Source organism: Castor canadensis, chromosome 1, assembly GCF_047511655.1.
Source record: "Castor canadensis chromosome 1, mCasCan1.hap1v2, whole genome shotgun sequence".
Taxonomy (NCBI): Eukaryota; Metazoa; Chordata; class Mammalia; order Rodentia; family Castoridae; genus Castor; species Castor canadensis.
This window is the reverse complement of record NC_133386.1, coordinates 160653061-160672216: the sequence shown is the minus strand read 5'-3', so window position 1 is coordinate 160672216 and position 19156 is coordinate 160653061. Positions and strand designations below refer to the sequence as shown.

The 19156-nt window shown below is 33.3% G+C and overlaps 1 protein-coding gene across 10 annotated transcripts in view; it reads right to left on the bottom strand.

The window, feature by feature from the left end:
- The window catches only part of Gas2 (growth arrest specific 2), a 118551-nt gene that overhangs the window by 82529 nt on the left and 16866 nt on the right, over positions 1-19156 (bottom strand). For all 10 annotated transcript variants that reach the window (XR_012436133.1, XM_074042938.1, XM_074042931.1 and 7 more), the window contains one exon: positions 17669-17790. Coding sequence is in view for 9 of the 10 variants with exons in the window: in XM_074042938.1 (XP_073899039.1) it covers positions 17669-17790 (122 nt within the window). In the remaining variant the exon portion in view is untranslated. The remainder of the gene's footprint in view (positions 1-17668; positions 17791-19156) is intronic.

Here is a 19156-nt window from a genome sequence, read left to right as displayed (position 1 = left end):
TTAATAATTGCTAAAAGTTGGAAGCAACCAAGAAAGATTTCAGTAGGTGAGAGGCTAAATAAGTGGTGGTATGTCTAGACGATGAAATATTAATCAGTTATAAAAAGTAATGAGCTGTCAAGTCATGAAAAGAAATGGAGGAAAATTAAATGCATATTACTAATTGAAAGAAGCCAATCTGAAAAAGTTACCCACTGTTTGAATCTAACTATAAAACAATCTCACCAATGGTGACCAAGAACAGTTATTTGATCTATTAAGTCTTTTTTTTCAACTGCAGGTTTAACATTTGCAATTTGTTTTGATGATTAAATAAGATGCTCTGAAAAGTACATAGTATCAATAACAGACAATAGCTTATCTTCATTAACGATAATTTTTCATACATGTCTACTTTCAGTTCTATTTACAAATGTCCCAAATAGTTAAGTAGTTACATCATCACGTCTGTAATCACTATTATAAGCTCACATATACATAGGTACAAATTTAAATTTAAAAACAAATGCTTTACATTTGTATGGTGATTTAATTTCCTCCATCTTCTGACTTTCCCCACTATCATGCTGTGCATTCCTCTCTGGTTTCCATATTCTAATCAGAACAGTACTGAAAATGAAAATTTGATTTTTTTCTATTGCTGAAAAATCTTCAATGACTTCCCATTCTTATAGGATAAAGACAAAGCGAAAGTTTGTGTTAACCTGGCTCCTACTTTCAGAGCTCTAGTACTATGGTTCTCTCTCTCCCTCTCCCCCTTCCTCTTACAGTCCCACTTACTTACAGTCCCACTGCCATTTGTTCCCACACCTGCATTCTCCTCATTCTGTCTCCCACCACATGATCCTTACACATAACTGTTATCTCTGCTTGTCCCATAAATCTTTGCCCAGTTAACTATAGGCCCCAGGTGACGGATCACCCAAAAACACCACCCATCACATTTACTTTTAACTGGGTAAAATCCATATTGTTCAGGTGTTCCTGCTACCATGTTCCTTCAGGTGATTAATTGGTTATAGTGATTTTCTCTCCTTCCAGACTGTAAATTTCACAAGGAATAGAACAGTTCCTGATTTTGTTCACCACTTTATTCCCAGCACCTAGGATAATATCTATCAAATAGTACTTATTAAATACTTGTTGAATAAATATAAATATACCCTAGCTAAAGCATGCATTTCCTCTGCAGAGGGGAAGCAGAGTGGATTGGTTATGAACATAGAATTTAAAGATCAATTGAGTTTGAATTCTGAGTTTTTACTTACTGAAGTGTTATTTCAGGCAAGTTAACTAAACTTCATATATGAAATAGAATAATAACAGCTTATAATATGGTAGATTTGCTGTGAACATTAAGAGTTCATAAGAAAGTTCTTGAAATACTGGTTGGCACATAGCAAAATTTAAATATGTGTTTGTTAGAACCTGAAGCAAAGAAAACTCAATGAACTGAAATAAAATTTATTTTGGTACTTCAGTGAAATTTTGACAATTATAAACCACATTATAATTTGAAAAAATCCATCATTTCTACCTATATATCATGACATACAGAATATCTATCAGAATATTACATCCCCTCAAAAAAACTCCAGAATGTCCTTCTTCTCGTTTTGCCTCCTCATCACCATCATATCACAGACTTAAAAAGCATAGTAGCTTTGATTGTTTCCGCATCCTTCTTTGTATGGTCAGTAATTCACCAGTCCAGCTCGTTATTATTTTCTGGTAAATATCTCAATTATCTGCCCCTTTACAAAACAATACTGAAAACCTTATCCAAACACTTTAACAAATTTAAAATATATAAAAATTTCAAAATGATCTCCTTTTCTCTCTCCAGCCTCAATTCTCTCCAACCAACAGGAGATAGTGGCTCATTCCTGAAATGTACCTACTCAGGAGGCAGAGATCAGGAAGATCTCTGTTCGAAACCAGCTTCAGCAAAAAACCCCAAGACACTATCTCAAAAATACCCAACACATAAAAGACCTGGAGGAATGACTCAAGTGATAGAGTGTCTTCTTAGCAAGCATGAGGGCCTGAGTTAAAACCCCACTATGGCAAAAAAAAAAAAAAAAAACTCCAATACAATCTGTATATCACAAAATTTAATGCTCTCATTTTCCAGCTCACTAAAAAAAAAAAAAAACTTCAAATGCTTAAGACTTACAGCAATGTGGCTTGTCACTTTTACCAGTCTGTATGCCAAAATTTCTCCCTATATACTCTCTGCATAAACCAAGTTGGTCTATTCACTAATTCTAGAATATGTTTATAGTTTTCCAATTTTGAAATGGACTTTAGTCACTACCATTTTTGTTGCACTTGCCAAAAATTTGTCTATCCATCTATGTGCATCAAGTCAAGATGATCGATTCAAATTCTACCACTTCTATGAAAACATTCTCAAACACTGACAAACTGACTTGTTTTTTAATCTTCATGGAATCTAGTGTACATACAATATAGGTACAATGTACAATGTTGTATCTAAATCAGATGATAGTTAAAGTCTAAGAAGCTTATGATTTTATCTTAATAGTTTAAAAATGAAATATCTTTTAAGGACTATTTCAAGGCATATTCAGGATTATCTCTAAAGAACTTCTGTACTTATTTGTTAATACATTCCATTGAGCAGAAAACAAAAGAGTGATAGGACTGGGAGCCCACACAGTTCATAACACTGGGACGCTCATGAAGGTAAACTGCACATGTGTATACTCAGACATGCCCTTTCCCCAATCCTACTCTTCCCCTGCCTTCCTAATTGCAAAATTGAGCACCACTATTTCCATTTTCATAAGTCTCCAATTCATCATTAGGGCTGGCTAGTCTGCCAGGTGTTAATATAATGCAAAACCATTTCCTTTTTTCCAGTTCCTCTGCCACCACTTTAGGCTAATTGGCCATTATCTTTTATGTGACCTGGACAGTACTTTTCTAACTAGGATTCTCAATTCCACTTTTGCTTTCTCCTTACAACCCATTCTCCACACTGCCAAAGTCATGTTTTCACAAGATTCTATCATGTTTCCTTTAAAATGCTTCAATGACATAAAGTGATTCTTAAGATAAAGGCTAACATTTTGAAGCCTTAGCTCCTGTCTCATCTCCTGATATTCACACATTACATGCCAGTGTTCAAACACACTCACTTTCCTTTATTTCTTCAAAAAATCATGTACCTACACATCTCATGTCTTCACATCTGTACTATCTACTTTCCAATATTTAAACAGTTTCAAAAGTAGTAAATATAAGAACAATGGTATAGCATACAGTTTGTTCCCTAATTTATAATTTCATATATATGTAGATAGAAAGATAGATTAGATAATAGGTAGGTAGATAGATAGATAGACAGACAGACAAACATGCAAGTTGAGTATCCCTTATCCAAAATAGTTAGGACCAGAAGTGTTTCAAATTTTGGATTTTTTCAGATTTCATTTCAGATTTTCATATACATAATGAAATATCTTGCAGAGAACCCAAGTCTAAACAAGAAATTCATTTATGTTTCATATACACCTAGACTGAAAGTAATTTTATACAATATTTTCAGTAAGTTGTCACTCAAAAAGGTTCATATTTGGAGCTTTTTACATTTTCATATTAGGGTGCTCAATTTATATATACATATTATATATGTGTGTGTATATTTTGCACACATCATTATTGTATTGCACTACTGCACTTCATTTATTCTGTAAAAGTCTTGTTTTCGGTTTGCATGTTTATGACAATCCTCCTTACCACACTCTGATCATGTACAATGAGAATGCTTCTTCTGAAAAGACCATGAACTTGAGCTAAACAAAAACTATCTTTATTTTCAGTTGTCTCTAATTGAAGCTTATTATTCTTCAGTTATGAATGCAGATGAAAAATATCACAATAGCATTCTCATCAAAAGAAAATGAGAAAGTTTTCATTTTGCATTGCAAATGTTGCAGGTCTCTGGAAATGTTGCGTTTACTTTCTCCTCACAAGTGCTATTTCCTGTGCTTTGAAACTACTACAATGTTTATTAGAACCAATGATAGATTAACTTTTTTTTAAAGGCAACATATTCTTCTATTGCAGTTTAATATTTATTTTAATATTATAAAGATAGTTTAGACTTCTTTGTTCTGCTACAATGAAATTGGTTCCATTTAGCTTGTGTTTGTAATACTGTGTTTATTCCATGTATTTCAAAAAAGAGTATCATGGGAAGGGATCTGTAGTTTTCCCTCAACAGCCAAAGAGAGCACAGCACACAAATGATTCAGAGCTCCTGATATGGAAGTAAGAGTTAGACTTATTTTCCTTCACATCCTTCACAAGACCTCGTACAAAACAGACTCTCAAAAGACTTCTAAGAAGTCTAATGTACTGTGTTGGTTCATCTCCATTTTAAAGTTCTCTTCTTCCTTTTCACATTAAAGGTTTAATTTTATTAATAATTGTTGATTGAGCTGTTTTGTTATTTTTTTCTTTTTTGGCTTCAAGATTCAGAAATTGCTACATTATTTCTTATATGTAGCAATAATGCTGGCAAGGCATGCAAAAGACAAGCATCCTAAGCTGGTATGAAATTAAACATGACTAGTAAAAATAATATAAGCACAACACACATACTAAATGGCTTCATGCATGAAATATAATGCATTTTCAAATGGCTAAGTGAAACAATAATGGTATTCATACAGTCAGCCTCTGCACACTGTAAATTCAATTACCTCATCCAAAAAAACATTATGCCAATACTCTGCAATGTGCCAATATCACATACTTTGGACCACACACACACACACACACACACACACACACACACAAACACATTTATATTTTTAAATTAGCAATCCTTAGACATTTTAAAGGAAAGAGGAAGTTTCTCTAATTTTCTGTCCCTTAAAAAAAAATCTCTAAAAAAATCTATGAATGCTCTCCTTTAAGAAATGGTATACTTTCATTATTGATTTGTTCAAATGACTTAAATTTCTCTAAAGCATTTAGTAACAGGTCATTTTTAAAAGAATTAATTTCCCATTTTCCATATGGTGAGAGTGACTTTTCTTGACACAGTATTCTACATTCAGGGTCCTTTGAAAGCAGTGACCTGCAATTAGTGCTATCAAATATCATGAAAACAGTTCCTCAGTTACACTCCTTTTACAATCTTGTCTTGCCTATGGCCTGCATGTGGTTAAGGCAGGATGTGAGCCTTTAAGTCGAAGAGATGATGTCATGGTGGAAAAATTTGGTCAAGTTTACTTTCATGCTCAAGGAGCAAAATATTGCTGGCACTGGGAAATCATATATATGAAAACTGTGTATGTGTGTATGTGTATCCCTTCTCTAAATACGAATTTATTTTAATTTTTAATGTTTTGTAGAATTTTTATTTAGTATGCTTTATTTTAATCTTATGTTTTATATACTTTTAGTGTAACCATCATTTATATACTATTAAGCAACAGCTTATGGTTTGAGCTTGTGAAAGGAACAATTTTGAAAGGGACTTCCTTTTTCTGCAGATTCATATAAACTTTAGCACTGAAGTCTAGGCAAGTTTCTAGGACAGGGGCTGCCAGCTGGTCTTTCTGTTTTTCTTTGCATCACTTGGAATAAGGATTCTCAACAGAGAACAAAATAAAGCTAGAAATACTTTCCCTCTGATAATTGGGGAAAATAATGGCTTATTATGACTCATATAGAAAGGTTGGTAGATACTAGTCTATGACAAATAAGAAAGAGAAATATGGTAGTAGATTGTTTCATTGTGCTATATTTTAAGGGAAGTTCTGAATTCATTTTTTCATTTGTCATTTGTAGTCTAGTATATAAAAGGAAAGCCACCTCAAATATGAGTGCTGTGTATAAGGCCAAATCTGTGCTTTGTACATATCATTTTTCTTTTGTCTGGGACCTATAATTTTAACTTTTATGGTGGTACTAGGATTTGAACTCAGAGCTTCATGCTTGCTAGGCAGGTACTCTACCACTTTAAGCTACTCCACCAGACCACAGGACCTATAATTTTAAACATGAGTTTGAATCATTGTAATTCCATTTACAGATAATCCATCTAACTTTAAGAACTTCAGTCCACCTTCTCAGGCACACGGGTTTTCTTTGCCACCCATCAGAATATTACATAATAACAGGGAAAGTGACAATTCTATGATACATTGAGGATAAATGGATGAGAATAAATTATATTTTGGCCTTGTGATAATAAAGAATAAGTGATGTGATAATGTGTGAATAATTAGAATTGTCAACTTATTGAAGCCCACTTAAAATATTTGCACAAAGCCCATGTTGGATATTGCAATGTGTATACAGATATTATACATAGATTATACAGCAAGTATTTTTTTATTTCTAACTGATATCTGTCTTGACTTAGAATTTAAATGAGAGGTACTCAAAATAAAGTAATACAAGTATTTGGGTGAAAATTTTTACGTGTTTAGTATGTTTTAACTTCTAAATTAAGCCACATAAACTTCTCATATTTAAAACCTCTGGCTGCCCTTAATTTTTTTTTTTAACTCACACTTCTTTTAAGTTTTTGGTAGTACTAGGATTGGAACTCAGAGCTTCAAACTTTCTAGGCAGGTACCTTACTACTTTAGCCATACTCCCAACCATTTTTTGTTTTAGTTATTTTTTTTGGATAGAGTCTCGGGTTTTTTGTTTTTGTTTTTTGGCCTGTGGTTAGCCCTGGACCGAGATCAGAGATCCTCCTTCCTAAAGGTCTCTCTGCATACTTGGGATTACAGGCATGAACCACACACTCAGCCACCCAGTTTACTGGGATGCAATCTTGCTAGTTTTCTGCCCAGGTTAACCTCAAACTGTAATCCTCCCAATTTCTGCCTCCTACATAGCTAGGAGTATAACATGAGCACTACACAAAGTCTGTTCAACCCATTTCATAAGCTTGATCCCACATTGTATTGTCACATACAATGTATTTCTCTGTAAAAGGGAATAAATGTCTAATGGCTGAGCCTATCATTAACTCACACCTGTCTTTCTCACAACTAACACACATGAACATAAACTTCCTCAGCAAAGAACATCATCCTTTGTTTTTAGTATTATATAAACAGTCTCAATTATCATAAAGTATTTGCAGTTAGTAGTAGTCTATATTTTTAAAGATTTATAAAATGATCTTGTTATACTCCATTATCATTTTTAGATCCTTCTTTAATCACTAGCTATTAAAATAACACTTTTTGTGAGTGCCAATAGCAGTGTTTATTGTACATTGTTCCTAAGCACTGAAATGTCTGACTCACTCCTGCATTTTTACAAAAACTGTGTTCTTACCTAGACTGCTAAATGGTACTTTAGTAGATGGCTAATTAGGGGCTCTGAGAAAAAACAAAGGTTCTTATATTCCCATTTCATTCATCAACTACTTTATAGGGCAAAAAAGAAGCAATTATTAGGGGAAGAGATATAAAAGAAAAATAACGATTTCAGACTTTTGGCTCCTTGAGTAACTGAAACACATAACCCTTAAGTATTGTAACAATATACCTCATTTCAAGTCAGAAACACCTTTTAAGTATGAATTACAAGAAAGCTCAGTAATCATCCTTTTCCCTAATTCTCAATGGTGAGTAAATTTATAAAACCAAAGACTTGGGGGCTAAACAAAACCAGGCGAGGGAAGAATTTCCAAATCGGTGATGACAAAAGTCTTCAGAATTACAAATCAAAGATTGTTTAAACCCACTAATATGTTCAGTATCAAATAGTAAACAGCTATATTGGGACCATTTATTCACTTATTGTTTCTTTTTTTATTTATCAAACATATATCTACTGAGGATCTAAATGCCAGACATTTCGTTAAGCCCTTAGATATATAAAACATAAACCATGTCATCAACAATCAGTGCCTAACAGGCAAATAATGTCAGGGAAACAAATAACTATAACAATATGGCATAGTGTGGGGGATGATATACAGATGGGGAAACTAAAGAAGGAGACCCATTCTACCTACAGAGTGTAGAGATTGTTAAAAAAAAAAGACATCTCTATGCTTCTAGGATCCTTTTTCCCCTCTTGAAGTAAGAATATATCAATGCTTTGATGGGGAAACATCCATTTCTCATTTTATTCCACTGAACAACTTTCACTTAAACTATAAGACCACGACATGGTCAGGGTGTTGGCTGTTAAGACTATTCAGACTCTTTCATGCTTAAATTGTAATCTCAAATTAATAACTAAATGTTAATAAACACCCACATGTACTAAGTTTTGCTTCTCTGCTTATTTATATTAACTTATTTAATTCTCATAACTAAAGATGGAGTATTATTTAGCCATAATGAAGAATGAAATTATGTCATTTGCAAGAAAATTGAATGAAACAGAAACCATCATGTTAAATGAAACAAGCCAAACTCAGAAAGCCAAATGTCACATGCTTTCTTTCTGACATGTGGAATATTGATTTACAAAAAAGAAAAAAAAAAACAAATGAAGGTTGAAAGGGGACTATCTGGGGGGAGGATGTTCAGTAGGAGGGAAGGAGGACAAGAGAGTGTCATGGGGTGTATATGATCAAAATACATTGTATATATGTATGAAAATGTCATAAAGAGACCCAGTATTTTGTGCACATTATTATATGGTAAGAATTCAGTAATATAGATACTATTAATATCTACATTTTACAAATGAAGAAATTGAAGCACAGAGATTATAAGTAACTTGAGTTATGATTAAATTCAGGCTGTCTGTTTGCTGAGTCTTCTAGTAATAATCACTCCTGTACAGATGACTTGTTTAAAAAAAAAAAAAACAACAGCTTGAAATGACTGGTTCTTACCATGATACTCCAAAATGATTGCTATGTATTGGTAGGCTACATAACTTTTCAATATCTTCTAATTATCAGGCCCTCTAAGGCTAGGTTCACTTTCCTACCAATCTCTTTATTCCCCAGAAGCACCTCATATTTTTGTACTAAATTATTTTGGCTTATGTTAGCAAAAGTTGTTTATTCTTTCTTTAGGATCCAACAATAGAGTTTAGGCATCAAGTCTTGGAAAAATATGGGGTATTTGGAAATAGTGTTGAAGCTGCAATTATAACAGAATTGTAGAGTAGAAAACTAGCAGTTCATAGTATTAGTCAGGATTAGAAATTATTTTTATGGATTACTAATATTATACTACTTTAGGGATAGCTTTAAAAAATAAAGAATTATGGATACAAAGTTAGCTAAGAACTCATTTATCATATCTAATATCATAAAATATGCTACAATAAATGAATGACTTTTAAAAGATGGTAAGCACTAGAATTATCACAAAGCATACTAAGAAATACATGTTTTTATTAACTGCCTCATGGAACCCCACTTTATTTTTCCTGTAGATTTTGGTGCTATGCTTTTTGGAATGCCTCTTCAAAAACAAGATTTGGAAATATTTGTAAAGCAAGAATAGAAGTATAATAGAATTATTCTTCTAGCATAATCAATAAAAAACCAAATATTTTAATAGTTTAGAAAAATCTCAGCTTCATAATTCATTATTGATCAACACCATAATTTTCAAAATTTATAAACATTCTGTTGTCGAATTTGGAGAAATCAACCAAGTCTCATTTACAAGTGAACTGTTAAAGGTGCAAGGATTTCCCACAAAACAGCTATGATATAAGAAATTAAGATTCTGACCTTCGCCTAAATCCTGTCCCCTAACCAAATTCTGTTCTCAAGTGAGAAAGCCCTAATAACATTTTTAGTATGGGAAAGGGTAGAGACAGGAATGTGAAAGGCAGGCTGGGAGGTTAAACAGCCAGCACACCCTTCCAGAGGCAGCAAAGTTACTTGGTGGAGTTTACACCATTGACAGTGTCCTAGGCAAGGATAAGAAAAAAAAAAAAATCAAATATCCCAGAATATTCCTGGAACCATGACTTTGTCCCTAAACTTTTCAGCTAGCCACTGAATTAAGAACCTGTATTTTAGGCTAAAGCTGACAATCTCCACCAGGTGTCAAAATACAAAATACCACAGTCTGGCTCAGGGGGATTTTGTTCCAGCTCACAGAAAGACTCAGGAATTCCTCGCAAAATAGTGACCTTGTCTCAATGTACATTTAATACCATGAGCACCCCTTTATTTATGATGACAGGGTTTTTCTTCTATCCAGGTATGAGATTTGGGGAATGTTAGTCTGTAAAGAACAGACTGTAGTTTTACATTTAACAGAATTAATGAACTCTGACTATACAAACAAGATATCTTTAATTCACTGTGCTAGCATGGATGCTCAGGGATGATCTTATATAAGTTTGCTAGATTTGTTAATACAAATGTTGATCCAATGTTTGCCGACACTCAATGCCACTAAAAGGCCACAAATTACATGGTGTAATATAAAGAAAGGAATTCAAAACATGGGGAAGAAAGAAATGCTGCATCAGACTTATAATGCAAGCTTCACCTAAGCATATTTTTGATTATGTCATTCAGTAGGATCCAAAAGTCTCTATTTTTACTAAAATGTGAAGAATAGCTTGGTGAGGAAAGTTCTAAAAAATTCTAATGTGACTTTTTTCTCTAGAAGGGGAGAGAAGCTATTATTGTCATAAGATTCCTCATTTCTAATGCAGATTTTCAGGGTAGTGGAACATCTGGTAGTGCTTAACATCCAAATGCAAGATGGATATGGTTGACAGAATCCAAGACAAGCTAGTCAGATCCATTAGAATAGTGTGTACCTCAGCAAATGTAACTGGTTGATTAATCATAGGGCTTTGAGGTATAAACTGAAAGCCAACACCCTAAGTTGTTTCTTACAGCAACAATAACAAAATGAGATAATCTTCTGATCTCCAAATTCTCAGAATGGACACAATTTGTAGATTCTGACTCCACTGAATAAAGGAGCTAGTAATGACTTCCAGTCTTACTATAAAGCTTCCTTCTAGTCTTTATCGAATGACTTGCCCTGTCTACTTGTATTAGGACAGTGTTTTGTGAGGATTAGGTTATAGATGTTTTTAAATCAAGGCCACTTTATACTATGTGTAGAAAACTTTTTAATATATCAGAGATTATTTTGTGGTCTTTTCTGAATGTGTAATTAGCATGGATAGTCTCAACAACAGTCAAAATTCTTATTCTCCGACACATGGTAAAGTTTTTATATGGTAAAAAGGACCAAATAATATTTCACACCTTTGAAAGAAATCAGATTCAAACTACTATCCATGACCCAAGCTTTGGAGCTAAAGTAATTCCTATCATATTTCTATTCAATTTAAGACGATATAAAAGATCAATGGGACTTGGAACACGGCAGGGGAATTGTAGTGAAATTACAGCTTCAATCAGAATTACTTTGACAGATGTGGTGTTTTCACTGAAGTATATCAATCAATATCCTGATACTTGACATTCATCTATTGGTCTGGAAAATGTAATTTTCTTAGATATAATAAATAGAAAAACTCCAGAATCCATTCGCATTTGTCTCACACAAACAATGAAACTCTTTCACTATACTGTACACCAACTTCAGGGCTGTGACACAAAACGGACAATGGGCATTTCAACATCCTAATAGCAATGAACTCTACTGAATTATATTTCATTGGTTTGCTACTGGAGAGCAGGAATAATAGACAACCTAGATGATTTCATAAAATACACACATTCTAGAGGGTAAAGGATAAATTGCATGAGAAACCAGGAAGGATCTCTGACAATTAAATAAAGTTTTTGGGTCTAACAGCAAGAGCCAAGTAGGAACACAGCTTTCTTAGTAAATGACACAATGCCAATGTTCCTACTTTGGTAACTGGTATCTGATAGGGACTGAATTTATGCTACAGAATGTTATGAACATGAAATGTAGGAGCTTTATGAACTTAGTGCAATATAATCCATTTAGCCGTATTTCCATTGTGCTTAGCATTACTTTGTCATTGGGTAGAAGTGGCACAGAAGGAATTATTTCAATTAGGCCTGAAGATCCAGGCAAGTTTCATAAGAGTATCACTCACTTCCTACCATGCATACATTTTTTAAGCTGTTACTTTTTCTCATTCTGTACACATAGCTGTATCAAGTCTTTTATGACTAGTTGACCATAGGTGAAAAAAACCAAACTCCTTTGTATTTTATTCTTTTAATTCTATGTGCTATACAAACACGTGTTGCCATGGCACTGAAGCCCATTTGGACATATCTCTGTAAGACAGCATAGAACAGAAATATTCCTAGTGAGAAAAACATTGTCAGACAATTGTCTGATTTGGAGGTGAAAGACTTAAACATATGGTTAAAAATTAGAGAAGTGGTGATTAGGGATTTTAATTTTCTATTGAGAAATAATTTACTTTAGCATATTTAAGGATTGAAGATATTTATTTTTTATAAATTATGAAGAACTGGAGTTCACCACAAACTCTTCCTGTTTTTTTTTCTTTTACACTTCGTCACAGGCAACAACGCATTATTTATTTTCACATAATTTCACCTATATTCCTTCCATCTCATCATGACTCACTTCCTGTTGGCTTAATCTTAGCCATTGTGAATAAGACATTGCATTGTGAACAAGACATTTCTTTAAAAATATAAAATTATTTCTTTCAATTTTTGATTTTGTTTTTTGTGGTGCTGGGTTTCAAAGCTTGGTCCTCACACATGTAAGTTAGTGCTCTCTCACTAAGCTATAATGTCTTCTAAAATTATTTAAATACATACAATTATACATAATTAGTTATGAATGACTTCTGATTAACTACTGCTGTGATTTCCTGTTCTTTTCATCAAAAAATCCTTTCTCTTTACCACATTTTCTTGTTATCAGCAGTAAACACAAATCCCTGGATAAAAAGTGCTATTTTTTGGAGAAGAAAAATACTAATCTGTATGTATTATTTAATTCCCAGATAATGCAACATCCTGAGGTATTGTTATCTTGCAGCTCAGGGAATTAGGTATTCTTGATGGGCAAATGTCTGACAGGCATTCTATCTGACTAGGATGTTCTTTCCCCGAACAAGGATTGGATTCTACATTTTGATGGTGAATGTCCAGTTCCTTCCTTGGAGTATAATGTAGCATTCTACTAGGTAACAGAACTTCTTTTTTCTTCTTCTTCTTCATGTGCTTCAAACCTGATCTAACCTTCCAGGGCCCTTTGAAGTTAAAGGAAGCTCTGAACCCAGAGGAACTCTGATGTCTGAGACAGAGCCTCTCAAAATAAATGAGATAAATGGAAAGGAATGTTTAAAAGAAAAAGAAAGGTCGAACCCTTTGAATGTCTTGCCCTGTGTTGACACCCCCGTGCTTGAGAGAGTCTTATATACAAACCGGCAAAGTTGTGGCTGGTAGAAAAAGAACAGAGTAAATATAAAATACGAAGCGGTCCATTACAGTTGAACTCTATTTGGTCTAGGAAGTTAAAGTTCAGGCACACAATGCCTGCACATGCAGTATTTATTCTGTCTTAATAAGAGGTACCAAATTTAGGGCCGAGTGTATAAAACCTAAATTGGGACCACTCATTTTTTTTAGGTTTTCTCATCTTAATTGGAAAGGTTAGATTTAGATTATTCCATTAAAGATCTTCAACTTCAGAAATATTAAGATTGATAACTGTAATGAATTTATCACATGTTGATATACAAGCTAACTAAATCAATTTTTGCATTAGACTACTATTCAGTGTTCTCAAACATTTTCATCCATCTACTGTTTAATTCTGTTGTCTCTACATTGCATCTACACTGAATGAGCAAAAGTTAAATTACTAACACAGTTAAAGAGGCTGTTTTTAAATTGATCTACTTATGCCTAGAGAAAAACGCAGAATAGTTCTTGACATTTGTATTACTTTATCTAACCAGAGAAAATTATAAAAGAGTCATAGTTTTGTAGCTAAAGTATTAAGCATATAAACTTTTTAACATATATTAAAATGTGCTTTCAAATATTAAGAGCACTTAAATCATTCTTAACATAGACCCACTTCACATGTACCAGGCATAACTCACTTGTTCAAATGTGTTTACACAGCTGTAAAACTTCCAAATAAACTATCAATCAGAAAAGGTAAAAATACTGTTATGAAAATAAAAAGCTGAAATTTAAGCTGCTAGAAGAAAACTACAAAGGGTTTCCTGTAATATACTTTTAGATGAACTCAACTTTTTTGCTGAGTTTTTAAAATAATTCTGTTTCATCATCTTCCTTTATGGACATTTACTATTTCAGAGAAAGACTGACCAATTCATCTACCTTTATCATCATTATTTGTGAATTTCAGTATGCCAAGATACACACACACACACACACACAACTTGATACTGTAACTCAATAATTATTTATACATAATTGAAAACTTCTCTTTTCTCTATGAGAACTATTCAGTGTAGTTCTAAATACGTAGGTGCTCATCCATTTGTTATTGCTTAATATACATCTAAATTTAAAAATAAAAATGGTATACAATCACATATAACAATTTTTTGTTTATGAAGAGTGAGAACCATGAGTCTGACAAAAATATATTTATGAACAATAATTTCCATGATGATATTAACCACTTGGTTTGTCATCTTTTGAAAATTCCTCATAAAATGTAGAAAAAAGCTATTTTTGAATGTCTCATATAGTAAGGCACATGCTATTTTGACTTAAGCTACAAGTCATTGGAAGTCACTAGTGAAATACATAAATGCTGCCAAGAACAACTCGGTCAGAAGCAATTGTGTCAACTCCAAACTCATCAAATTTGAATTTTTGAGCACTGAAGGAGAAGTTGTAACGGATATTTAAGACCTGATCTTGTTTAATGAACACAGGCACGTTTTTATAACACAATAAATTTATCATAATCAAAATAAATTTTAGCTTTATATTCAACTAAACAAAATAGTTTTTTTGGAAAGATCCAAGGTTGAGGAAATATTTCAAGTTTAATAAATCTTACTCCAGTTATACTCAGATTGAAAAGAATTTTTCCTTTGCTCATTTTTACATTTTGTGTTTTTATTATAAAATTATATTATATTGAAGTAAATGTTTTAAAGGAAAACAGTTATCAAAATATTGACCCACAAATGTTCTTTATATTACTTATAAGTGAGCCTGAAGATTTGGGGAAAATATCTGCATATTTGCACATGGAAGCTTTCATGCTAAATATGAACATTTGTAAAATTCTTTCTTCTAGTTAATCTAAAGTTCTCATCAGAGTCTGTTAACCTCTTTCATGTAGGAAAGGGAGATAATATTTATCAAGAATATTTTTGTGTAATAAATGTAATTGCTCATCTTATTTTACAGATAAGGAACCTAAGACTCAGACTTAACCAATTAATAAACAACAAAATTAGACTTTAAGCAAAATAGACTGAATGAAAAGACATTGTACTATAGGCTAATGCTTTAAGCCTGTCTTATACTTGACAGTCTTATAATTATAGTTGTATTTGAGGATATTTGCTTCTGCTTTAAAGGTAAGATTTCCAAAACCAAACCAATCAGACATGTGTACCCTCAATGTAACAGGGTTTACCCTCTACTACAATGGAGGATTAGATTCTAACCTTGAGCTTTCTGTTCTCAACCACAATCAATACAAGTACAGGTTTCAGAACCTATGTTCTCAATAAAGTCTAGTCACAACACCCTTTTCCCTTTGTTAATGGCTTTACAGTAAACTCTCCAAACAAATTAACTATCTATTAGGCATTTTGTTTTCTCATCAGTAATCTGAAGTAGAGGTCCATTACATCACAATGGAAACCAGAACAGAAAAATTGGTATCCTCATGTTAAGCTAGACATGAAGCACTTTCATAAACAGTCTCTCCCTGTGCCATCCATAGTGAACCAAAAGGAGAGAGCACAGGACTTGGAAAGAGGATGCTTGTGTCAAATTCTTATTCAGTTACTTCATAGCCAGATGATCTTGCACAAATCACCTGCAATCTGCATCCATCCAATGGAGGGGAAAATAGGGCATGGGGCAGAATGCAGTGATTACTAACTTACCTGAGCATTATAGTCTTCTGTCCAAGTTGCACTCTATGGGATTCAATGAATTCAGGCATGGGAGACAGTCTCACAATTTTTTAATGATGCTCAGGCAATTCCTCTGTGCAGCAGCAAATTTTGACAGAGCTACTTTTTTTATTCGTTTATTCATATGTGCATACATTGTTTAGGCCATTTCTTCCCCTTCCTCCCCCTCCCACTCCTTGCTTCCAGGCAGAATCTTTTCTGCCCTTATCTCTAATTTTGTTGAAGAGAAAGTATAAGCAATAATAAGAAAGACAAAGCATTTTTGCTGGTTAAAGATAGCTATACAGAGAGATTCCTAACATTGCTTCCATGTACAAATGTGTTACATCTCAAGTTGATTCATCTCTCACTGACCTTTTCACTAGTTCCTGATCCCCTTCTCATATTGACCTCTGTTGCTTTAAGGTTTCTATATTAGTTCTTCTGCAGTGGGGACATCAAATGCTATCATGTTTTGGGTTACTTTTAAGGTGAAAAAGTGGAGAGGGGTTGTATATTATCCTATACTTTACAGACTGATATAAAATATCTCCAAACCAAGTACAGTTCCAGTGCTCACATACACACACCACTTTCACTTTGTTCTGCCAGGATTGAAGAAACAATTTAACAGTTGTTTTTCATTCTGTTCTATTTTATTTTAACAGTATTCAACAAGATTCAATAAGATTATTTTAATCTTATTTTTCTTATTTATTTTCCTTATATATTGATAATTACAAAAAAGTATCATCTGCCTTATTTATTTCAAAAATACCTCCTTAGCCCAAAATACCAGGCACAGTGGCTCACACCTATATTTCCAGCTACTTGGGAGACAGGAGGATCACAATTCAAGGCCAGTCTGGGCAAAAAGATAGAGAGACACTACGTCAACAAACAAGCCAGGTATGGTGGTACATGCCTGAAAACCCAGTTATATCAGAGTTGACTGGTGCAAATAAGCAGGACCCTTTCTGAAAAATAAGTAAGCCACGTGAGGTATAGTTCAAGTGGTTGAGTGCTTGCCTAGCAAGCACAAGGTCCTGAGTTCAAATACTATTACGTCCAAAACCTCATATTTTTATCATGTTTATAACTAAAGAATATTAGAACTAATGTACAAAAGGGAAGTCTGAGCAACCAGAAATAATGTAATGTATCCAAAATTACTTAGTTCAATGCTACTACTTATTTAAAGTAAACACGAAATTACTCTGCAGATATTTTATTGCAATATTCTGCTGTTTGTGAAAACAAAGATCTATACAGTAAACCTTTCTTAGCTAGATTTTATTCACTGCCTGATGACATGAGTGATTTCTCTGCTACATTTTTAATCGATACATCAAATTCAACCAGTTTATACAGGGTACTATTTTGATATCATCATTTTCTACAGCCTTTTATTTAACTAGACTTACCAAAAGGATTATGTAATTTAAGTAATGAAAGTATAAATAACATGTTACCTAAATAAAAGATATGCTTTGAGAATGAACCTTGATGCACCCATTAACAATAAATTCTCACATTCCACTCAGCTCACAAGCACCTGCACATGTTATGTGGCTCTCATCCATGACTTCTGCACTGGGATCTTTACCTTTGTGGGTTTGTTGGCATCAATGCTCTCTTTGAATTTCTCCTGCACAGTTGCTGCAAGTTGACAGAGCAAGGCACCATTATCCAACTTCTCCATAAAAGTTTCTGCTGTAATCTCCTTCCCTGAAATAACAAAAAAGAGAATTATAAAAGCATAACCATTCCCTAACATAAATGTCAGATTCATGCTAAGGTACATACTTGACATAATCATATCACTAAAATTTCTATTGCAGCTGAGTTACTTACCTGAGATAGGAACTTACATAAGGAATGGATTCTTTGCAATTTTATGCTTTCATTTGATTGTAAGAAACTTGACATTTTATATGTATATAATACAGTTACAAATGTATAAAATTTTTATTTCACAGTAAAGGTGACAAATGACAAATCCTGGGTGAAAGAGCCCCACCATTTAGCAATCAGAGGAAATAAAAATCAATCAGTCAATGAAACTCAAAGAACCTACCTTACCAGGGTTTATTCAGTTTGTCCTTTCTGACTCATTCAGTTCTCATCCTTCATAAACCCATTCATCTACTTTGGCCCTGAGAGCATTTTGTATTCGTTGTGTCTGCTTATAAGAACACTACAGACTCTTTAATTTAAAATAGAACCACGGCACATAATAGAATAGAACCACTGGCAGTCTTAATATCATGGCCAAGGCATAAAAACCACATCTCTAAGTTCTATTTATCTAGCTTTCCTGATTAAGATATAGACAAACTTAATGTAAACGATAAACCCTAGGTTTCAAAAATCCCTTTTTAATCCCTTTTTAATTTAATCCTCTTCTATCACAGCCCTTGAGCTATAAAATTATTAAGTTCAAATTTCTGTCTTTTTTCCCCTCTCTTTTCTCAAGTATCCTGACAGCTTCAACTACTGCACTTATAAACAGATTTAACTATTTGTTATCTCTAACATTTAACTGGATTCCTATTAAAGGTCATTTTTAGTTTCTCTAATATGGTCCCTAATGTACATTTTTATTCTTTTTTCCATTCATTTTTGTAACAGCTTTACTAAGATCCACCTCATATACCTTACAATTCACCAATTTCATTCAATGGCTTTTAGTATATTCACAGAGTTATACACCATCACTATAATTTTAGAACATTTTTATCATCCCTCAGTGAAACTCTATACCCTTTAGCTGTCACACAGGATTCCTTCATCCCTTAGCTCTAGCCAGCAATTGATTTCTTACATGTTCCCACAAAACTGATCTTTCTCAAAGCCCTCTCCTGTTCTTGGTTTCTTATTTCTCTAAGTTTCAGAATATTTCATTTCTGCAACCATAATTTCCTATAACATGTAAGTCACAAATCCTGTGGATTCAAGCTTCCATTCTTCTCATGTTATAATCTTAATAAAGATCTGATACTAACTCTCTAGCAACAAAACTAATGACGATTTTCTGTGTCTACAACTTCTCTTTCCAATGCATATGATGTTAACTGTTAAATTAATATTGCAA